Raw genomic sequence first — 24,441 nt, 5'->3', positions numbered from 1 at the left:
CTACAAAGTAGTTTCTTGTGATGGACTCTCCTCCTGGGGAAAATGCTCTGAATACTGCTCAAAGGACAACAAAGGATTACATAGTATTACACAAACTTAGCTGATAAAGCAACAGCAGAATTTGAAAGGACTGGTGCCAATTTTAAAAATACTTCTGTGAGTAAAATGCAATCAAATAGCACTGCATGCTACAGAGAAATCTTTTGTGAAAGGAAGAGTCAATCAATGAGCCAAACTTCACTGTTGTCTTATTTTAAGAAATTTCCACAGCCACCCCAAATGTCAACAACCATCACCCTGACCAGTCAGCAACCATCGAAACCAAGGCAAGACCCTCCACCAAACAAAAAAAATCACATCATTGTTAGTTTTTAAAAGCAATATTTTTTTTTTTTTTTTTTTTTTTTTTTTTGACAGGCAGAGTGGACAGTGAGAGAGAGACAGAGAGAGAAAGGTCTTCCTTTGCCGTTGGTTCACCCTCCAATGGCCGCCGCTGCAGCCGGCGCACCGCGCTGATCCTGGCAGGAGCCAGGAGCCAGGTGCTTTTCCTGGTCTCCCATGGGGTGCAGGGCCCAAGCACCTGGGCCATCCTCCACTGCACTCCCTGGCCATAGCAGAGAGCTGGCCTGGAAGAGGGGCAACCGGGACAGAATCCGGCGCCCCAACCGGGACTAGAACCCGGTGTGCCGGCGCCGCAAGGTGGAGGATTAGCCTATTGAGCCACGGCGCCGGCTAAAAGCAATATTTTTCAATGAAGGTTTGTACACTATTTTCTTGAATGTTGTGTAATATATTACACACTTAATAGACTACAAACAGGCTATAAACATAACTTTCATATGCACTAGAAGAAAACTCTTCTGATTTTCTTTATTACAACATTCACTTTATTGTGGTGGTCTGGAAATGCATCTACAGTATTTCTAAGGCAGGGAACATCTGGCCTGTGGACTGTACAAGGCCAGTGAAATCATTTGGTCTGGTCCTGCCAAGGCAACCATAGGTGGGACTCAATATTCAACAAATCCATAGTAGGCTAACTTTTAAGATGATAATTTTATATGGCGTGTGAATGATATTATAAGTATCCAAACGGCCCTTGGCAAAAAAAAAAAGGCTTTCCACCTCTGCTCTAAGGTATATCCATTCAGAACTAATTATAGATTTTTGAGTGCACACGGCTTAATATTCAATACATATATTTCTTAACTCTGTTGAAAAACCTAGAACCAGTGACATCTTGGTAGTAATGGGCACATCTAGCACTCATATCTTAGATTCTAACTACCACTGTAGAATAAATGGGATGAGGACTCCTTGGAGAAATAGTTGATAGTAGTTCTGGGGCAAGGAAAATAACAGGATGAGCCTGGAATACCTTACAGATTTAGAAAGTAAGGAAGTGTTTGAAAATCAGAAGGATGAGGGCATGTCAAAGTGACAGAGGAGCCATCCTAAAAGAGCTCCCAAGGGCTAAAACTGGAACAATTTGATAGTTCTTGATAATAACCTAAAGAATAAAATATGTACCTATGAGTCAATACTGATAGAAACCAATGATTGAGTAAACAAATGGGTTAGAATTCAGTAATCTTTTTTACAGAAGTATTCCAAATAATGTATGTAAATATCCCTGTCTCCAGGAGGTAGATCTTAACTTTCCTCTCCTTGAACATGGGCGGATCTTTGTGACTCAGTGACTCCAAGTATGGAAAGGGAAACACAGAAAGTTTACATTAGTGAAATGTGGCAGATACCACCTCATGTTCATATCCTATTGCCTCATGATGTGATGTGATATGATGTGACTATGTGAAGGGCACTTCACCTCTTCCCAAAAACCTATTACAACCCTGGTCTAACCAGAGAAAAAATTAGACAACTCTAATCCGAGAAACATTTCTACAAAATAGCCAGCTGATACTTTTCAAAATTTTCAAGGTTGGGGCCGGTGCTGTGGCACAGCGGGTTAAAGCCCTGGTCTGAAGCGCCAGCATCCCATATGGGATGCTCCTCTTCTGATCCAGCTCTCTGCTGTGGCCTGGGAAAGCAGTAGAAGATGGCCCAAGTCCTTGGGCCCCTGCACCCGCATGGGAGACCTGGAAGAGACTCCTGGCTCCTGGCTTTGGATCGGCACAGCTCCAGCTGTTGCGGCCATCTGGGGAGTGAACCAGCTGATGGAAGACTTCTCTCTGTCTCTACTTCTCTCTGTAACTGTCTTTCAAGTAAATAAAATAAATCTTTAAAAAACAAAAAACAAAAAACAAAAAAAACCCTCAAAATTTCAAGGTTACAAAAAATAAGAAAAGACTGAAGCATTTTCACAAACCGGAGGAAATTAAGAAGACATGACAACTAAAAGTAATGTGGGATCCTGGATTGAATTCTAAGTGAAACAATTGGTGAAATATCAATAAAGTATAGAGTTAATACTATTTTACCAATATAAGTTTATTTGTTTTGGCCAATGTACCATGATTATATGGTTATGCTAACATTAGAGGAAGCTGGGCAAAGGGTATATGGAAACTTTTTGTAATTTTCCCCAAAACCTAAAATTATACCAGTATAAAAAGTTTATTTAAAAAACCAAAACATTCAATAACTTCTCATTTCATTCAGACTAGAAGCCAAAGTCTCTACACTGGCTTACATGATCCTATGCTACCTGACTTTATATCTTTATTACTTATTAGACCTCATCTACTATGCTTGAATGAATGGATGAATGACGCTCTAAATCAAAGGAATCCAAGTCTCAATGATCATTACAATTATCTGGGAAACTACTGAAAATGCAGAGTTCAAGGCTACATCTCAGAGATTTCTGAATCAGTCTTTCTGAGGTAGAAGCTGGAAATTTATATTTGTATTTTTTTTTACTTAGAGAGAAATAGAGACCACACACTGGTTCACTCTTCAAATACTACAATGGCCGAGGCTGGGCCAGGCCTGAAGTGGAGGCCCATTCAGGTCCTCTCATGTGGGTAGCAGAAGCCCAATTACTTGGGCCATCACTGCTACCTCCCACAGTCTGTATTAGCAAGAAGCTGGAGTCAAACCAAGTTACTCCAATGTGAGAGGCAGGCATCTTAACCACTAGGCTAACTGCCTGCTCCCAGAAATATATATTTTTACAAGTACCCTATATAGTCACGTTTAGAAGATTCTCAAGGTGAAAAAACCTATGAATTCTCTTATTAACTGAAAGCAAATAATTGTGACTACTTTAACTGAAGAGGAAAATTGAGACATTCCGAGGTACTATTAAAAGTGAATCTTCGAAGGATAAGTCTACCTTTAGTTCAGAATAGTGGTTCTCAACTGGGAGCAATTCTGCCCCCCAGAGAACATTTGGCAATGTCTGGAAACATTTGTAGTTGTCACAATTGAGGAGAGGGAGTATTAGTGGCACCTAGTGGATAGAGGCTGGAGATGCTGCTAAACATCCTATAATACATAGGACAGCCGCAAGTAACAAAAATATCTGACCTAAAATGTCAGTGCAGAGACTTTGAAACCTTGCCTTAGCATGACTGATGGCCACTTGTTTTCCACTAGAGTTACCTCCACTGACAGTCTGCTCAGTATTCTACATAAATCAACATACTATTGGGTAACTTAAAATTTCCCCCCAATTTTTTATTTGTAAAATCCTTATTCATTATAGAAAAGCTGAAAGAATAATGTAAACTCACAGAAAGTTAACATTTCACCATATTTGCTTTGTTTTATACTACACACCATCTGTAAACACATACACTGTTTTGTTTTGCTGAATCATTTAAAAGTAGCAGACATCATGACACTTCAGCATGTATCTCCTACATGATTACAATACCATTATCTTATCTAAGGATGTTAGTCAATATTTTATGTCATCTTCACACTTCCCAAGTTGCCTTCAAAATGCCTTTTACAGTTCTATAGCTCCAAGATCACTTATCACATTTAGTTAATCAGTCCCTTTAGTCTTTTTTAACTTAAGAGGGAAGGAGTGGGAGGGAGAGAGGGAGGGAGAACAAGAATGCTCTCATCTGCTGTTTCACTCTCCCAGTACCTGCCACAGTTTGGCCTGGGCTAGGCTGCCAGAGCTGGGAGCAGGAACTCAATCCAGGTCTCCCATGTGGGAACCAAATTACTTGGACCACCACCCCATCACTGCTTCCCAAGGTTTAAATGAGTAGGTAGCTGGAGCCAGAAGCCAGAGCCAGCTATTGAACCTAGACGCTCCAATATGAGATGCAGGCATCGTTGAAATTCAACCAGAGTCTTAACCCCTAGGCCAAATGCCTGCCCCCTTAGTCTCTTTTAATCTAGAAGAGTTCCCCTATTTGTTTTTCATGACATTGTCTGAAGAAACCCAGCCCACTGTTTTGTAGAATGGCTTCTATTTTGGAGTTGTCTCATTGTTTCCTCATGGTGTCAATTAACATATTTCTTTTCCTTTTTATAAATTAGAAGCTAAGTCTTGACTCCATTAGGTTCAGGTTAAATGCTTTCAATGGAGTGGGCATTTGGCTTAGCTGAAAGATGCCTGTATTCCACATTAGAATGCCTAGCTTTGATACTTACCTCCAGCTTCTGATTTCAGCTTCCTGCTCATGCAGACTCTGGGAGGCAGTGGTGACAACTTATGTAATTGGGTTCCTGTCACTCATGTGGGAGACTTGGATTGAGTTTTGGGCTCTCAGCCTTGACTCAGCCCAGTCTCAACCACTGCAGGCATTTGGGAGGTAAACCAGCAGATGGGAGCATGCGCACTCATATGCACACTATCTTCTCTGACTCTTAAATAAATAAATGAGTAGTTTTGGCACTGACACTTCACGGGTGATGCTGCATATTTCTCACTGCATTACATCAGAAGAAACACATGTCAGGTTATCCATCACCTGAAGCTAAGTTTTATCTCTGGATTAACATGGTGATCACCAAATCTCTGCTGCAAGGCATACTTCCTCTTGGAATTAGAATGTATAAATATCCTATCTCTTCATAATTTTCACCCCAGTAGTTTTAGCATCCACTGATAAGCTTTGTCTGAAATACTTATTACATCAGGGTTAGAAAATGGTGATTATTTCAAAGCTTATACTTTTATTATTATTTTTTTTTGACAGGCAGAGTGGATAGTGAGAGAGAGACAGAAAGGTCTTCCTTTTGCCGTTGGTTCACCCTCCAATGGCAGCAAACAAACATTCTTTTATTATCTCCCCACCTTTTTCATTTATCACTACGAACTATGAGTTTCTGTTGTTCTTAAATCACTCCCTTTGGGGCTGGTGCTGTGGTGTAGCAGGTAAAGCTGCCACCTGCAGTGCTGGTATCCCATAAGGACGCTGGTTCGAGTCCCGGCTGCTCTACTTCTGATCTAGCTCTCTGCTATGGCCTGAGAAAGCAGCAGCAGATCGCCCAAGTCCTTGAGCACCCTTGTGGGAGACCCAGAGGAAGCTGCTGGCTTCAGATCAGCCCAGCTCTGGCCATTGTGGCTTGGGGAGTGAACCAGTAGATGGAAGACTCTCTCTCTGCCTCTGCCTTTCTGTAACTCTACCTTTTAAATAAATTAATAATTATTTTTAAAAATTACTGCCTTCATTCTTCTTTTGGACAGTTAAATTGTCCCAAATTTGGAGCCAGCATTGTGGCATACCAGGTTAAGCCACTGCCTGGGGTGTTAGCATCCCATATCAGAGTGCCAGTTTTTTTTTTTTTTTTTTTTTTTTTTTTTTTTTTGACAGGCAGAGTGGACAGTGAGAAAGAGAGAGACAGAGAGAAGGGTTCCTTTGCCGTTGGTTCACCCTCCAATGGCCGCTGTGGCCAGCGCGCTGCAGCTGGTGTGCCACGCTGATCTGATGGCAGGAGCCAGGTGCTTCTCCTGGTCTCCCATGGGGTGCAGGGCCCAAGCACTTGGGCCATCCTCCACTGCCTTCCCGGGCCACAGCAGAGAGCTGGCCTGGAAGAGGGGCAACCGGGACAGAATCCGGTGCCCTGACCGGGACTAGAACGCGGTGTGCCAGCGCCGCAAGGCAGAGGATTAGCCTAGTGAGCTGCGGCGTCAGCCCCAGAGTGCCAGTTTGAGTCCCAGCTGCTCTGCTTTCAATCCAGCTCTCTGCTAATGAAGTTGCGGAAGACTGCCTGAGTTCTTGGGTCCCTATCACCCACATAGGAGACCCAATGGAGTTCCAGGATCCTGGTTTCTACTTGGCCAAATTCTGGCTATTGCAGGCATTTGGGGAGTGAACCAGTGGACAAGAGATCTTTTTCTTTCTTTGTCACTTTTCCTTTCAAATAAAATAAATATTTTAAAACATTTTCCGAGCCGGCGCCGTGGCTCAATAGGCTAATCCTCCACCTTGCGGCGCCGGCACACCGGGTTCTAGTCCCGGTTGGGGCGCCGGATTCTGTCCCAGTTGCCCCTCTTCCAGGCCAGCTCTCTGCTATGGCCAGGGAGTGCAGTGGAGGATGGCCCAGGTGCTTGGGCCCTGCACCCCATGGGAGACCAGGAAAAGCACCTGGCTCCTGGCTCCTGCCAGGATCAGCGCGGTGCGCCGGCTGCAGCGGCGGCCATTGGAGGGTGAACCAGCGGCAAAAAGGAAGACCTTTCTCTCTCTGTCTCTCTCACTGTCCACTCTGCCTGTCAAAAAAAAAAAAAAAAAAAAAAAAAAAAAAAAAAAATTTTCCCACATTTGTTGAGTGGAAAATCATTCAAACTGGCTCATGTGAGTTTCTTATATGACCTAATCAGCCTTTGATTACTTCTTCCTATGGGTATCTGTTTTTTTTTAAGAATTTTTTAATGTTTATTTGCTGAAATTCCTATAACATCTGTTCATTGGTTTTTAGTTTTTGTAGCAACAGAGCATTTTTCTTCCTCCATGTGAAATATTCTGTTACTTAAATGAAGACATTATATTTGAGTTAGAGCAATTCTTTTTCCTAAATTTTTATTTATCGTATTTATTTGTAAGGCAGAGATGAGAGAGAAATCTCCCTCTCCACTGGTTCACTTCTCAAATGCACACAACAGCAGGGGCTGGGCCAGTTCAAAGCTACAAACTCAATCCAGTCTCTCATACCAGCGGCACTGTCCCAACAATTTGAGCCATCACATTAGCAGGAAGTTGGAATCAGAAATGGATCTGAGACTCAAACCTAGGCACTCCAATATGGGATGTGGGAATCAAAAGTGGCATCTTAGTCGTTGTGTCACATGTCCAACCCTAGGTTGGAGCAATTCTATGATACTACTTCATTAATATCATACATGTACATAAATTGTTCATTTAGACCTACTCAGATGTTCACTTCATTTCTAACCCTCACACTTTAGGATGGCCATGGCATTTATTACTTAGTTCATTTTCTAAAAGTTGTTGAGACTTCAAAGGTTCATTTTCAAAATTCTATGTTAATCTGAAATTTAAAAAATAATTTGAGAAATGGTTGTATCAAAAAAGCTGGGTCACAATTTCCTTTACAGGTTAAAAATCCATTATCCAAAAATGCTTGGGATCTTAACACTGGTATTTAGGCTTGTTTTTTAAATAAGAATACACGCAGAGAAGTGCTGTTTTGGGAGTGATGTGAAGTTGTTCTCCACTCTCCTGTTGCCACTATATACATATATATTCATAAAAAAAGAAAATAAAGGGCTAGATTTGAACAAATTCAAAAATCTGAAAAGACTAAACAAGTACAGGTCTCCACCTAGTATAATTAACAGAGAAACAGAGTAGGGTAGGAAGAAGAGAAGTGGGAGGACAGGGGGAGTGAGGAGTGGGAGAATGAGGGACTGAGAGAGGCAGAGAGAGAGACAGAGACAGAGACAGAGACACAGAGAGAGGTCTTCCATCCATGGGCGATGACAGCATCCCGTATAGCAGCACCAGTTTCAGTCCCAGCCACTCTGCTTCTACTCCAGCTCCCTGCTAATGCACCTGGGAAAGCAGCAGAAGCTGGCTCAAGTGCTTGGGCCCCTGACATCCACGTGGGAGACACAAATGGAGTTCTTGGCTCTTCCTCTCCCCTGGCCACTAAGGCCATTTGGGGAGTGAACGGCTGAATGAAGATCTCTCTCTGTCCCTCCCTCCCTGTCATTCTGCCGTTTGGATAAATATAAAATAAACTTTTAAAGTTAAAAAAAGAACCTCCAAGTGCACCAAGCATTCAGAAAGTACCTTTGTTCAGAAGAGGAAGGAAGTCAGATGCTTTTTCTCGAAAAACCCTTTGAGCATCCTCAGCTTTCATGGTCACTTCCTTTGTTTGAACTAGGAAAAAGCCTTTACCAACCATCTGTGGAAAATAAAATTGCATTTAGATTTTAAAATGAACTTTTGAGGCTAAAACAATGTTTTCTGTATAAAATGCAACACCACATTTTTGTTTTTGTTATGACTCTAATTCAGAACATGTGCTTCAACAAGTTATCATATATATGACACTCTTTCTTCATACCTACTCTTTTAAAATTCTTTTTTAAATTTTTAAAAATTATTTATTTGAAAGGCCGAATTACAGAGGGAGGGAGAAGGAGAGAGAGAGGGAGTAGGGGAGAGGGAGAGCAGGAGAGGGAGAGCGGGAGAGGGAGAGTGGGAGAGGGAGAGTGGGAGAGGGAGAGGGAGAGAGGGAAGGAGAGGGGGGAGGGAGGAAGGGAGAGAGAGGGGGAAGGGGAGAGGAGGAAGGAGAGGGGGGAGGGAGGAAGGGAGGGAGAGGGGGAAGGGGAGAGGAGGAAGGGAGGGAGAGGGGGAGAGGAGGAAGGAGGAGGGGGAGAGGAAGAAGGAGGGAGGGAGAGAGGAGGAGGGAGGGAAAGGGGAGAGAGAAGTATGTTCCATCTACTGGTTCACTCCCCAAATGTCCAGGGCTATGTCAAGCTGAAGCCAGGAGACTGGAGCTTCTGCCTATCTCCCACATGGATAGCAGGGGCCCAAGCACACAGGCCATCCTCCACTGCTTTCCTAGGGGCATTGGCAGGAAGCTGGATCGGAAGTGGAGCAGCCAGGTCTTGAACCAGTGCCCATACGGGATTCTGGTGTCACAGGCAGTGGCTTAACCTACTATGTTACAAGGCCGGCCCCTGTCATACCTACTCTTAATATTAAGAGTCAAATAAATATGAATTATCCCTTAAACTTAAAACACAATTAAAAACATTTTTTGATTGGAATTACCAGACAGAAACTTTAGTTTGGTGATATTGCAAATGTCCAATGTGAAGAGAATGTTTAGTAATGTAAGCTACATTCACATGATAAAATACCAGAGTTTATTACATTTATCATAGCTCATTGAAAATTACAAAGATTTTATAATAAAATGGGGGAAGGCTTGTTTAACAATGTTAATTTTAAAGGGCATGATATAGGGGCTGGCATTGTGCTGCAGCAGGTTAAGCTACCACCTGACCCTGGCATCCCATATAAGCATTGGTTCAAGGCCCGACTGTTCCACTTCTGATCCAGCTCCCTGCTAATGTGCCTGGGAGAGCTGCGGAAGGTGGTCTGAGGGCTTGGGCCTCTGCCACACATATGGGAAACCTAGATGGCTCCAGGCTTCAGTCCAGTCCAATCCTGTTGTAGCCATTTGGGGAGTAAACCAGCAGATGGAAGACCTCTGTCTCTCCCTCTCTCTTTCTCTAACTCTGCCTTTCAAATAAATCTTATAAAAAATCACATTTATAAAGTATTCATTACATGTCAAGCAGTTTTATGCACTTTACATGTATAATACACTTAACCCTCTCATGAGATAGGTACTATTATTACCCTCATTGTAGGGAATGAGAAAAAATAGGTACAGCAGAGTGGTTAAGAAACTTGCCCAAGGTCATATAACTATTATGTAACAAAGCTGTTATTCAACTCCAATTAATCTGATTACAGACTAAATGAATTTAAAAAATTGTTCCTAAAAAGACTATTCAAGGAATAGTAAAATTATGGATGATTTTAAACCTATTTTTATTCTTCCTTATTGCTGTAATTCACTACAATAAGTACATATTACTTTTAAAAATACATATGAGAGTAGTTCAACAAATGCAAAGTCATTGTAACTACTTAATTTTTTAGGAACGCTTATTGGGTTTTTAATAATGGAAACATACATGTTCAACAAAGAACATTTGAAAAATGAAAAATAGCAACAAAGAAGTATCACAGAAGGTACTAGCACTCTGATGCCACTGCCATATAAGTGCACTTCCCTTTTACTCTCCCAGTGTTCTTTTTTCCTCACTATGGAAATAATATATGTGGGCTGTAAAAGCCATAGAACTACAAAAAATGAAAAGAAAAAAACTGCTGTTGACTTTATAACTACAACTGTTAATATGTTAGCATACATAATTTTCCAGAATTTACCTATTTTAAAGAAAATTAGTTACTTAACCCAATATTCTACAAATTTTCATTTACTTGATTCAAGTGAACATTTTCTGGCTATTCTATAGAGTCAGCTTTAATGGCTCATAGTATTTCATCCTAAGGTTGCATTATTCCATACCATTCCATCAAATTGGGATCAAACACAAAAATCCTATTTCAGAAGTCTCACTCAATACTATTTCAGATAAAAGACGACATACATTAAAAATAATTGCAGAAAATTGGGACTGGCTTTGTGGCACAGCGGGTTAAGCTGCCACTTGGTATGGCTGTATCTCATAGTGGAGTGTCTGGGATCAATTTCCACCTCTGCTTCCAATCCAGGTTCCTGCTAATGCGCCTGGGAAGCAGCAGAAAATGGCTCAGGTACTTGGGTTTCTGCTACCCATGTGGGAAACCCAGATGGAATCCCTGGCTCCTGGCTTTGGCCTGGTCCAGCTCCAGCTCTAGCCCCAGCTGTTGCAGGCATCTGGCAGAGTAAACCAGGGGATATAAGACTGTGTGTGTGTGTGTGTGTGTGTGTGTGTGCTTTGTCACTATGCCTTTCAAACAAATCTTTAAGAAAACTGCAGAAAATTAAATGGACATCACTGCCAGATGATTGTAAAGTTACTTAAAATATCAGAAAACAATCCTACCTCTATTTCTAATTTGATAGGCTAGCATCATCTCCCATTTTATAGCCAGACACATAAACTGATGATTAATTTGAGTGTTACCTAAAACAAATAGCTATGAAACTATTTTTTAATATTTCACTAGATATTTGAAGATTCATTTTCATAAAAATTCTACTTTTAAAGACTTGAAAATAGTGGTAGCAACTTAAAATTATGAAATATTCCCAAACAATTCAAGCTATTTTATTGTAACTTATCCCATATATATCTGTGATGTAAGAATAAGCAAGAAATCCAATTTTTAGATGAGAAAACCAAGGCCCAGTAACTTCTCCTGACTCCCTGAAGAATGTGTTTTCTGCTTTATCCAGCCTTTCTGGACTTGTCTCAAGTTTTATACTTCCTACCTCAAAAACCATTATATGTTCAATTTATAAAAATATTGTGAAACAAAATTCTGTGATACTCTTAGAGTTTAATAAAACTAGAGTTAGCAATCACAGTTGCAATCTAAGCTGTCTTAAGACATTTGTGTTATATGAGAAAGAATCAAGTTTTTGTATAATCTCAGAATTAACTAGTTTCTACACATATTTTCCCAGGGAACTCAAACATCATTTAAAAAAATGTGATCTCTCTTAACACAACATGGAAGCCTTCTGTCTTTCAGCATACTTTGATATGCTCTTCACATGTACTTGGCATTTTCTCTTTTTATTACTCAATTCTTTGCTTTCAGAATTAGCTAGGATCATTCTAGTCTTAGACTCCGCAGGCTGGAGCACCCTGGAGTCCATATGCATTTGGTCAGGTTCCTACTGCACCAGGCATTCATCTACTTTCCTTTACCACTGAAGCAGCATGACAGTGTCATGTTGCAGTGTGGACACCTTGGCCTACACAGCCAGATTGCCTGGATTTGAATTGCAGCTCACCATTTACCAGCTGAGTGACGTTTTGCAAGTTACTAACGCTCTCTGTGATTCACTTTCCACGTCTATAAAATGGGGAATAATGGCACCTAGTTTGCTGGGTTGATTTTTCGATTATTGAATAAATTCATTTAAATTCCTTACAATAGGGCCTGGCATATAGTAAAAGTTGTATGAATGGCAGCTATTATTATTATCGCAGGATTTTTGTTTATTTAAAGAACCTCATTCTTCCTGGTCGTATTCCTTTCAAGGACACTCAACATTGCCATTCTACACATCAGGCAGTGTTAAAAGGTTAAGAACATCTGAAGACTCATGAAGACTGTTTTGAGGGGCTGGCACTGTGGCAGAGTGGGCTAAGCCTCCGCCTGCGGTGCCAGCATTCCATATTGGGCACCAGTTCTAGTCCCCACTGTTCCACTTCCAATCCAGCCCTCTGCTCTGGCCTGAAAATGCAGTAGAAGATGGCCCAAATCCTTGAGCTCCTGCACTCATGTGGGAGGCCCAGAAGAAGCTCCTGGCTCCTGGCTTCAGATTAGCTCAGCTCCGGCTGTGGCAGCCATCTGGGGAGTGAACCAGCAGATGGAAGATCTTTCTGTCTCTCCCTCTCTCTGTAACTCTACCTCTCAAACAAATAAACAAATCTTTAAAAAAAAAAAAAGATAATGAAAGATGAAGTAGAGGTTGCTTTCTCAGTCACAACAGGGTCCAAAAATTGTATTCTCAAATGACTTTTCCAACTTCTAAGCAATTAGAATTTCAAAGAAATCTCCACACTAAGTAATTTAAAAAGGCCATGCTTGGGGCCGGTGCTGTGGCATAGCAGGTAAAGTCGCTACCTGCAGTGCTGGCATCCCATACGGGCGCCAGTTCAAGTCCCGGCTGCTCCACTTCTGATCCAGTTCTCTGCTATGGCCTGGGAAAGCAGTAGATGATGCCCAAGTCCTTGGGCCCCTGCACCCAAGTGGGAAGACCAGGGAAGCTCCTGGCTCCTGGCTTCAGATCAGTGCAGCTCCAACCATTGCAGCCAATTGGGGAGGGATGGAAGACCTACCCTTCCCTCCCTCCCTCCCTCCCTCCCTCCCTCCCTCCCTCCCTCCCTCCCTTCCTCCCTCCCTCTCTCTCTCTCTCTGCCTCTCCTTCTCTCTGTGTAACTCTGACTTTCAAATAAATAAATCTTTTTAAAAAAGGCTATGCTTTACTATGTAGTACTACTTTTAAAGCTTCTGTGGAAATCATTTGTTATAAAGTATGGAAATTCTTTGAGGGCAGAAAATTTTGTCTATGTATCTCCATCTCCAGCTTATAGTATATTTCATCAGTCTCTAAGTGGTCATCTCAGATAAGCAAAAATATGGGAAACAAACATATACACTATAATCAATGAAATATAGTAACAGTAACTTTATATAATAGGTGATTAATGAATGTTTACTGAATTACAGTTTTTAGAAATCTCTATGGAAAAGTATTTTGAGTCCCAAACAACTTGTTTACAGACATGTCTATGGGGGTACAGAGGTAGAGGCCTACACTTCAATACAGGGATGCCTGTATTTCTAGTAGTCAATTTGAAAAGAAAGGAGTTCTCCAGAGCAGTGAGTTTCTACAGTAAGTATATGTCTATTTACCTTCTGTGTCTCCTTACCTCATCAATTAGTTTCCTGGCATTTGCGATAGTATAATCACCAGCAAATAACACCACTAAGCACGATTCATCACTGTTCTTCTGTCTCTGACCCCGGGATACTGGAACGATGCTTCTATTAGCTTCTGTGGAAACGCGGACAGCTTTGAGCTCTTCAGTAGTAGGTACAGGAACATAGTCCTGCACCACAGCATTTTCTGGAAGAAGACTCCAGTTGAGTTCTCCTGACACAGGTGTAAAGTCATGAATATTACTCCATGTATTATTGAAGATACTCAGCCCTGCATCTTTGAACTGAAAAGCTAATTCAGGGTAGTACCACTGAAAACAGCCAAACTTGATATTTGTGGAAGACTCAATAATGGGTTGAGTTGCACAGCACAAAAAGACTTCCAGCTTTCTACAATCACGCACACGAAATTGTTGGCAGGCTAACGTGCACTTGCAATCTCTGCAATTCCGGAAAAACACACTGCCTTTCACAGGCCCCAGAAAAATTATGCAGTTAGTACAGTCATCGATAGTAACTGTGGCAGAGTGATCAAAAATGTAGATGTTACAGTTCTCACAGTCTTGAATAAGAAACTGTTGTCCTGCCACTTTTCCAGGTAAGCGACCTACAGTTTCATCCTTCAGTCCACTGAACATGTAGTCTTTTGGATCCACCTACAGGGACAAAACATAGACTTTGAGTATTATTAATATTCAGCAAATATCAATTAAGTGCTTGTTGGGTGCCAGGCACAGTTCTTAGTGCCCAAATATCAAGTTTCTGATCTCACTGACTTTGCAATGTAGTAAGAAAATGAACAGGAAAATATTATTGTCCCAATAAATAAAAGGCATGGTGGGGGGAGAGTAAGCAGACATTCACAAAGTTCAATGTGTGAACACTGTTTGGATCTTGTTTCAATATACCAACTGTAAAAAACACTTTTGTGGATAAGTAGAAAAATACACCCACCCACATCCACACCCACACCCACCCACACACACATAGCATATTAGATGATATTAAGGAATTTCTTAGTGCCCAGATTTGATACCCAGCTCTGATTCCTGACAATAGCTCCCTATTCCAGTGGATAGGGATGTCTACTATTTTTTTTTTAAAAAGATGTATTTTATTATTTATTTGAAAGAGTTACAGAGAGAGGGAAGGAGAGAGAGAGGGAGAGGGAGAGAGAGAGAGAGAGAGAGAATGTCTTCCATCTACTATTTCACTCCCCAAATGGCTGTGATGGCTTTTTTTTTTTTTTTTTTTTTTTTTTTTTGACAGGCAGAGTGGACAGTGAGAGAGAGAGAGAGAGAGAAAGGTCTTCCTTTTGCCGTTGGTTCACCCTCCAATGGCTGCCATGGCCGGCGTGCTGTGGCCGGCGCACCGTGCTGATCCGAAGGCAGGAGCCAGGTGCTTCTCCTGGTCTCCCATGGGGTACAGGGCCCAAGCACTTGGGCCATCCTCCACTGCACTCCCTGGCCACAGCAGAGAGCTGGCCTGGAAGAGGGGCAACCGGGACAGAATCCGGTGCCCCGACCGGAACTAGAACCGGTGTGCCGGCGCCACAAGGCGGAGGATTAGCCTAGTGAGCCGTGGCGCCGGCCTGTGATGGCTCTTTCTAGGCACTGAGGTAGACAGTGATGATGGCTCAAGCAACTGGGTTCCTGCTACCCAGAGATTTGCACTGTGTTCCTGGCTCCTGGATTTGGCACCTGGCCCAGTCCCTACTGCTGAGTGTATTTGGGTAGTGAACTAGCAGGCAGGAGTTCTCTCTCTCTCTGCCTCTCCAATAAATAAATTTTTTAATCTAAGGGGTGTCTTCTGATGCTGCATTTATCAATTATTGATAGGTCAGGTAAACTAAAAAATTAAAATCAGTAAGAATGTAAAAAAAAGATCTGAATCATACAATGAATAATTTTGAATTCAACATCCAACAAGTAGAGAAAAACCTACATTTTCCTCAAACACATGTTAAACAATTTAAAAAAAATGTACTGGACCATAAAAATGCCTCAACAAATTTTAAATAATAGATAACTTATAGATCATGACCTGGGATCAACATGCAATTAAGTTAGGAGTTAATAACAAAAAAAGTTTTAAAAAATTCTCATTTTTCTTTTTTATTTTGACAGGCAGAGTTAGACAGTGAGAGAGAGAGAGACACTGAGAGAAAGGTCTTCCTTCCATTGGTTCACCCCCAAATGGCCGCTACGGCCAGCACACCGCACTGATCCGAAGCCAGGGGCCAGGTGCTTCCTCCTGGTCTCCCATGTGGGTGTAGGGCCCAAGCACTTGGGCCATCCTCCACTGCCTTCCCGGGCCACAGCAGAGAGCTGGACTGGAAGAGGAGCGACCGGGACAGAATCCGGTGCCCCAACCGGGACTAGAACCTGGGGTGCCGGCGCCACAGGCGGAGGATTAGCCAAGTGAGCCATGGCGCCGGCCACCAACATTCTCATTTACTTGAAAATTTTTTTTAAAGATTCACTTATTTATTTGAACGGCAGAGTTACAGAGAGAGGGAGAGACAGAGAGATATTTCATCTCTTGATTCATTCCCCAAATGGCTACTCTGGCCAGAACTGGGCCAGGCTGAAGCCAGGAGCCTGGAATTTCATCTGAGTCATCTGAGTATTATGCTAAAAAAATAAATAAACAGTAAATTCACAGAAAACAGGATAAATAATATTTAATGATTTAGAAATCAAATATACAATAAACAAAAGCAAAGCCCAAAGTAGGTTCGTTTGGGGGGAGAACAAAACAGGTACAACTCAGGCAAGGAAGAAAATGTGAACAATAGTATGAATGAAGAGGGGATTATAACTATAAATAGCACAGGTTAAAAAAGAATATGGGGCAGACATTTGGTGCAGAGGTTAAGATGCTGCTTGGGATGTCCATATCCCTTACTGGAATACCTGGCTTCAAGTCCTGGCTCCACTTCTAATTCAAGCTTCCTGATGATGTATACCTTGGGAGACAGCAAGTGACAGCTCAAGTACTTGGATCCCTGCCATCCATGCGGGAAACCCAGATGCAGTTCCTGACTCCTGGCTTTGGACTGGGCCAGCCCTGGTGGTTGTGGGCATTTGATGAGTGCACTAGCAGATGGAAGATCTTTGCCTGCCTGCCTTCCACATAAAAATTTAAAAAGAGAATAACAATTATATACCCCAAAATTTAAAGATTTTATCCATGAAATGAACAAATTGCTTTAAAAATAACTACAACTGATTCAAGAAGAAATTAAAGGGCCAATGCTGTGGCGAAGCGGATAGAGCTGCCGCCTACAGAGCCAGCATCCCATATGGGCACTGGTTCGAGTCTTGGCTACTCCACTTCTAATCCAGCTCCCTGCTAATACACTTGGGAAAGCAAAAGATGGCCCAAGAGGTTGGGCCTCTGTACCCACATGGGAGACCCAGAGGAGGTTCTTGGCTTTGGCCTGGCCCAGCCCTGGCCATTGCACCATTGCAGCTATTTAGAGAGTGAACCAGCAGATGGAAGACCTCTCTCCCTCTCCCTCTGCAACTCTGCCTTTAAAACAAATAAAGAAATGTTAAAAAAAAAAAAGAAGAAATTAAAAAGTTTAAGTAAATCTGTGGATTTTAGAGCATTTCAGGATTAGGAATGTTCAACAAGTAAAATCTATGCAAACATTCAAAAAAAAAAAAAAAACACAACAACAAAACTCCAAAATCTAAAACACTTCTGGTCCCAAGCATTTCAGATATAGGATACTCAACTTTTAGGAAAGTACTTCCAAAAGTTTGTGGAGGGGTGGGCATTTAACCTAGTAGCTAAAATGAGGAATAACATGGCTGCATCTCATGGATGCATGGATCCCGGGTTTGTTTCTCAGCTCCCAATTCCACCTTCCTGCTAATGCAGAACCTGGGAGGCAGTGGTGATAGTTCAAGTAATAGAGTCCTGCCACACACAAAGGAGATATGGATTGAGTTCCTGGCTCCCAGCTTCAGCTGGCCAGGTCATCATGGGTATTTGGGAGTGAATCAGTGGATGTGGGAGCTATGTGTGTGTGTTTGTGTGTCTGAAATAATTTTTTTTCCGTTCCCTACAATGGCAGCTTCCAGTGGATAGGGATATCTACCTTTTTTTAAAATTTATTTTATTATTTATTTGAAAGAGTTACAGAGTGAGTGGGGGGGGGAGAGGGGGAGAGGGGGAGGGAGGGAGAGAGAGAGAGAGTCTTCCATCTACTGTTTCACTCCCCAAATGGCTGTGCCGGCCAGAGCTGAGATGATCCAAAGCCAAGAGCTTCTTCCAGGTCTCCCACATGGGTACAGGGGCCCAAGGACTTGAACCAACCTCCACTGCTTTCACAGGTGCATGAGCGGGGAGCTGGATCAGAAGTGAAGCAGCCAGGGCTTCAACTGGCACCCATATGGGATGTTGATGCTGCAAGCCATGGCTTTAACCCGCTGCACTAGAGTCCCGGTCCCTCAAATGATTTTTTTAAAGTTAATGAAGAACAGAATTTAAAGATAAGTTTGTTATTTTTAAATTTTTATTTAATTTTGAAATCCATGAAAACACACAGGTCTTTAAAAAGTTCATGGAGGGAGAAGAGATGGAGACAGCCACAGAAAGATAGCACAACAAAGGAAGGGCCACGTTTCCAGGAGATTGAGGGAAACAACACAGACTCTGAAAGCCAGCAGAGAGAGAGAGGAGCAAAGTGTGCTATAGCTCCTCCTCCAGCTCCTGGGCCAGAGTGTGTATGTGGGGGAGTCATCTTTCTGAGAAAAAGTAAGCCAAAACACCATGACGACCCTAATCATGGTCGCAGACCAGCAGCCCTAACTACAGGAGAATTCCACCTCATGGACTTTAAATCCAGTCTAGAAAGCACACTAGGGTCTAAGTGACTACTTTGCTTCCAAAAAGGAACCCACATTTCCTTCCTCTGCCCATGAAGTGCCAGACCTGAGCTGCTGCGGTACCGTTGCTGCTACACTCCATTCTGCCTTAGAAGACAGCAAGCAGCTCCATCATTACCAGAAGCCCCAGAGCCAGAGACAGGGCACTTCCCAAAGCAGAGCTGTGAGATTTCTAGGCACAAGCTCCAGAACTATGCTTGCTCACTCGGCATGATCCAGCGAGGTTCCACTGAGCTTCTTGGGGCTCAGTGGGAGGAACAACCCATAAATAAACCCAGATGAAGAGACCCAAGATAGTCCCCTTCTGCATCTTTTGCACAGGGTGTTGGGTGGTCTAGGCACAAGTCCCAATGTCACCCCTTGCATGCCTTGTGGGAACAGGGGCAGTTTCCTCTGTGCCCTGCAGCTCTGGGACTGTTGCTGTGGGTACTACAACTCCTGGAATAACTCATGGGTGGGATCTGAAGGGCCCTACCATCATTCCTCTGCTTCAGGCTGGCAGCTGTCAACTCCACAATCCCCAAACCTGAGGAAGAACCCCACTTCATCCTGAAGCTCTAGGACTCTGATTATATTCCTCAGAGTTACAGGAACACAGCCCTATGGGATCTAGGGAAGAACCTACCTGTGTTCCACTGCTCCAGACCCACACCTGTCCATGCATAACCCCCAGCATAACCTGTACTCACCCCGTAGGTCTGGGGCAAGGTTGCCTTCACAGCCCCCACTGCTGGGACTAAGGTTTTCGGTGCTATAAGCCCAGCATCAACCACATCTACCCAGCAGAACATGGGAAAGATCTCATCCATATCACAAAGTCCCAGAGGCACAGCTATGGTTGCCATGAATGTCACTATCACCAGGCTTGCCTGGCAAGACAAAGGGACAGCCCCCATCCTGTGTTCCACAGCACCAAGAATGTGGCTAGAGTCTTCACAAGCCCTAGGGTGATCAACACCAACCCCCTGGGGACTGAAGACATACCTCTGGAAGCCCAAGTCCACTTCAAAGTCACTAACCTCCACCAAACTGCCACTGACCAGACAATTTTTTGTGGCATTCACAGATACTACTGCCATTGATTACAGATAAAGAAATCACTCAATCATTAGGAGGTTATACCTTTGGGCTCACCTAGAATCAAAGCCAAAGCAACAACACAAGGGACACCTTGCATTCCATCTAAGCAAAACAGTCTTTTCCAACAAAACCTCCAGAAAAAAGGAATTATTACACCAGATGTACAGGCATCAACCTAGTGACAAGAAACATAAAGAAGGAAATATGACACCTCCAAAAGAACACAATAGTTCTCTAGAAATAGATCCTGACTGGAAGGGAATCTATAAAATGACTGAAAAAGAATTAAAAATAATGATCCCGCAGAAACTCAATGAGATGCAATAGAACACAGTTTAAAGAAAAGAGGAAAACAATGCATGAGAAATTCAACAAAGAGACAGAAATGTTATACACTGTTGGTGGGAATGTAAATTAGTACAGCCACTATGGAACCGTATGGAGAGTCCTTAAAAGTCTGAAAATAGAACTGCCATATGATCCAGCAATCCCACTATTGGTATGTATCCGAAAGACATGAAATCAATTATTATCAAAGATATACCTGCTAGGGGCTGGTGCTGTGGCGGAGTGGGTAAAGCCGCCACCTGCAGTGCCAGCATCCCATATGGGCACTGGTTTGAGTTCCGGCTATTCCACTTCCAATCCAGCTCTCTGCTATGGCCTGGGAAAGTAGTAGAAAATGGCCCAAGTTCTTGGGCTCCTGCACCTGCATGGGAGACCTGGAAGAAACTCCTGGCTCCTGGCTTTGGATTGGCACAGCTCTGGCCATTGCAGCCATTTGGGGAGTGAACCAATGGATGGAATACCTCTCATCTCTCTCTTCCTCTGCCTCTCTGTAACTCTGTCTTTTAAATAAATAAATCTTTTTTTTTAAAGAGAGAGAGATGCCTGCTAGACCATGCTTATCACAGCACTGTTCACAATAGCCAAGATATAGAATCAACCAAGATGTCCAACATCAGATGAATGTATAAAGAAAATGTGGTGTATATGTGCAATGGAATACTACTCACCCACTTAAAAAAAGAATGAAACCCTGCCTTTTGCAGCAACATAGATTGAACTGAAGGACATAATCTTAAGTGAAATAAGCCACATACATAAACACAAATACTGTATGTTTCTCCCTCACATGTGGAAACTAAAAAACGGAACAAAACATAGAACCAACCTCAATCGGAACATAAAATAGTTATTAGTGATTTCTAGAGGCTGGAAAGAGTAGAGAGGGATGGAGGGAATTAGGATTAAAAAGTAGGAGAACCTTGGTATGGTTCATTAATTATGACAAATGTATTATACTAATATATTAATAGGGGAAACGATGTAGTTTATAGATTTACAGCAAATATATTAATTATGTTAACAATAGGGGAGGCTGGGTGTTGGTATATGGGAACTCTGTAGTACTTCACAGATTTTATTGTATAAATTATTTAAAATAATTTAAAATTATTCTGAAACGAAAAGTGGAAAAAAGTTCATGGAGGGGCAGGTATTTGGTACAACAGTTAAGACACTGCTTGAGATGTCAGAATGACTGAGCTTGAGTCCTGCCTCTGCTCCCAACACCAGCTTTCCTGCTAATGTGTACCCTGGGAGGCAGCAAGTGACAGCTCAAGTGGGTGGATCCTTGCTACCCACATGGGAGATCCGGATTGACTTCCTGGCAACCATGCATTTGGGGAGTGAACTAGAGGATATGTGCTCTCTCTACTTCTCAAATAAAATTTTTAAATAAAAATTTAAAATGGTTCATGGAAATGTCTAATGTGAACAACTATATGTGGATTTCAATTTTTTATACCAGCATAAACTTTTACTTTAATTTAACTTAAAAATACTCAGAGGCAGAGAGACAGATGGACTGAGTGTTCTTATGCTGGTTCACTCTCCAAATATCCACAATGGCAGGGACTGGACAAAGCTGAAGCCGGGAGCCCGGAACACAATCCAGGTTTCCCACACGGATGGCAGGAACCCAACTACTTGAGACATTACTGCTGCTCCAGTGTGTGCATTAGTAGGAGGATAGAATCAGGAGCTGCAGCTGGGAATTAGACTCTGGCATTGCACTGTGAGCCATGACAACCTAACTGGCATCTTTTTTTTACTGTATTAAAATACTGAGTTTAGGGCCGGCGCCGCGGCTCACTAGGCTAATCCTCCGCCTTGCGGCGCCGGCACACCGGGTTCTAGTCCCGGTCAGGGCGCCGGATTCTGTCCCGGTTGCCCCTCTTCCAGGCCAGCCCTCTGCTGTGGCCAGGGAGTGCAGTGGAGGATGGCCCAGGTGCTTGGGCCCTGCACCCCATGGGAGACCAGGAAAAGCACCTGGCTCCTGGCTCCTGCCATCAGATCAGCGCGGTGCGTCGGCCGCAACGCGCCGGCCGCGGCGGCCATTGGAGGGTGAACCAACGGCAAAGGAACACCTTTCTCTCGGTCTCTCTCTCTCACTGTCCACTCTGCCTGTCAAAAAAAAAAAAATACTGAGTTTATTTCACATGTATATTTGTCTCCCCACCATTTCCACATCTGACCACTGCTACTACTGTGTCCTATCATAACATTCCATACGTACTTAAAACCAAGCAAAGGGTGGAGTTCCTTCTTTAAAAACTAAACAGGTGTTTTGGACAACACATTCTTGGCAATGGAACCTGGACAACATTTATCAAACACGGTAGGGAAAGTTCTCACTCTGCATTATAAAAAGGACAGCCAGATATCAACTGTCACAGAAATGAATAAGACGGAAAATTTTAATAAACTTTTTAAACTATTTTCTTAAAGAGACTTCCTCCACTGCCAAAGATCTTGAATAGCCTCCTGGTCAGTCATCTGGAAGCAATTCTTCACATAATTGATGAATTTGGCTTCCACTTTGGGAAGAGAACCACCTTTTCCTATACTTGCTTGCATTTTTGCTTTAATGTCTTCTACAGAACTAGGTCCTTTTGGTGTTTTAGGATTTTTCCCCCTGTTTTTTAAAGGATTCTTGACCTTTTGATCTTGGTGTTGACAGTTTTGAGTCTTTCCAGTCTTTTGCTGGAAAGGCAAAACAACTTTACCAGTGAGGTGTACCTGGGTACAAAATATAAATTGAAACCCCATTCCCAATCAATTTCTACTCCTTATACTTTTTCCCTTCATCAATACTTTATCTGGGTGAAGAAATTGGGACTCTCATATATTGCTGGTAGAAATATAAAATCGTACAAATAATTTGATTTTTGCCAGTTCCTCAAAAGGTTAAACACAGAGTTACCATATGACCCAGCAATTGAACTCCTAGGTATATATCCAAGAGAATTAAAAATATGCCCGCACAAAAACCTGTAAACAAATGTTTAGAGTAGCATTATTAACAACAGCTAAAAAGTAGAAACAATACAAATGTTCCCATCAACAGGTAATAAAATGTAGTATACTTACACAGTGGAATGTTTGGTACTGATACATGCTACAATATGGACGAATCTCAAAAACATGCTAAGTGAAAGAAGCCAGTCACAAAATGCCACATATTATGATTCTGTTGATAGGAAATGACAAAATAGGCAAATCTATAGAGATAGAAAATAAATTTGTGATTTTCAGGAGCTGGGGAAGTAGGAATGGAGGGTGACTACTAATGGGTATAAGGATTATTTTTACAGGGATCAAGTTGTTCTAAAATTAGATCCTAGTGATAGTTGAATAAACTTGTGAACTTATTAAAAAACAATGAAATGTATTTTTTTCTAAAAAGAAGATTTATTTGAAAGGCAGAGTGACAGAGAGAATGAGGGAGAGACACAGAGAGAGAGGGGTCTTCCATCCCCCACTGGCTCACTCCTCAAATGCCTGCAACAGCCAGGCCAAAGCCAGGAGCCTGGAACTCTATCTACGTCTCCCACATGGGTAGTAGGACCTAAGTACTTGGGCCATTATCTGCTAACTTCCTAGGCACATTAGCAGGAAGCTGGATCAGATGTGGAATAGCCAGGACATAAATCAGTACTCTGATACAGGACCCAAGCATCCCAAATGGCAGTTTAACCCTCTGTGCCACAACCCCTGCCCTGAATTGGACAGTTTAAATGGGTAAATTTAATGACATATATCTCAAAAAGGCTATTCTTAAAGAACTAGCATTTCCTTTAAACAACATAACTTCAGTGTAGAGGATTTAAAACATTTTGGCAAATTTTTTGACACTCCTCCCATCAAGTGATCCCCTCCCCTTGGACCTGGGTGAACATCTGTGAGCATCTCAACAGAATGTGGGGGCCAGAGCTGTGGCGTAGCAGGCAAAGCTGCCACCTGCAGTGCTGGCATCCCATATGGGCACCAGTTCGAGTCCCAGCTGCTCCACTTCCGATCCAGTTCTCTGCTATGGCCTGGGAAAGCAGTAGAAGATGGCCCAAGTCTTTGGGCTCCTGCACCCGTGTGGGAGACCAGGAAGAAGCTCCTGGCTCCTGGCTTCAGATCGGCACAGCTCCGACCATTGCGGCCATCTGGGGAATGAACCAGCGGATGGAAGACCTCTTTCTCTCTCTGCCTCTCCTTCTTTCTCTGTGTAACTCTGACTTTCAAATAAAATAAATAAATCTTAAAAACAAAACAAAACAGAAGAGAATGTGGCAGATGTAATGCTGCCACTTTCTTAAGTCAAATTAAGTGACTTAAGAATTCACTTAAGAAGCTAGTTACGAGCAACCAAGCAATTAGCCTAGCAGTTAAGATGCACATGCTTCACACCAGGATACTTGTGTTCCATTAGTGGCTCCAGACTCCAGTTTCCTGCTAATACAGACTCTTGGAGGCACAGATAATGGCTCAACTGATTGGGTCCCTGCCACTCATGTGGGAGACCTGAATTG

General features: G+C 42.6%; 1 protein-coding gene across 1 annotated transcript in view; it reads right to left on the bottom strand.

Moving 5' to 3' along the window:
• RP2 (RP2 activator of ARL3 GTPase) overlaps positions 1-24,441 on the bottom strand; it is a 41,445-nt gene that overhangs the window by 12,427 nt on the left and 4,577 nt on the right. The window contains exons 2-3 of the mRNA XM_051827050.2: positions 13,589-14,254; positions 8,181-8,295 (exon numbers count right to left, since the gene is read on the bottom strand). Coding sequence (XP_051683010.1) covers positions 8,181-8,295; positions 13,589-14,254 — 781 coding nt within the window. The remainder of the gene's footprint in view (positions 1-8,180; positions 8,296-13,588; positions 14,255-24,441) is intronic.

The sequence above is a fragment of the Oryctolagus cuniculus genome, chromosome X (genome assembly GCF_964237555.1).
Source record: "Oryctolagus cuniculus chromosome X, mOryCun1.1, whole genome shotgun sequence".
Lineage (NCBI taxonomy): Eukaryota > Metazoa > Chordata > Mammalia > Lagomorpha > Leporidae > Oryctolagus > Oryctolagus cuniculus.
The sequence above is the reverse complement of the archived record's forward strand: the minus strand, read 5'-3'. Positions and strand labels throughout refer to the sequence as shown.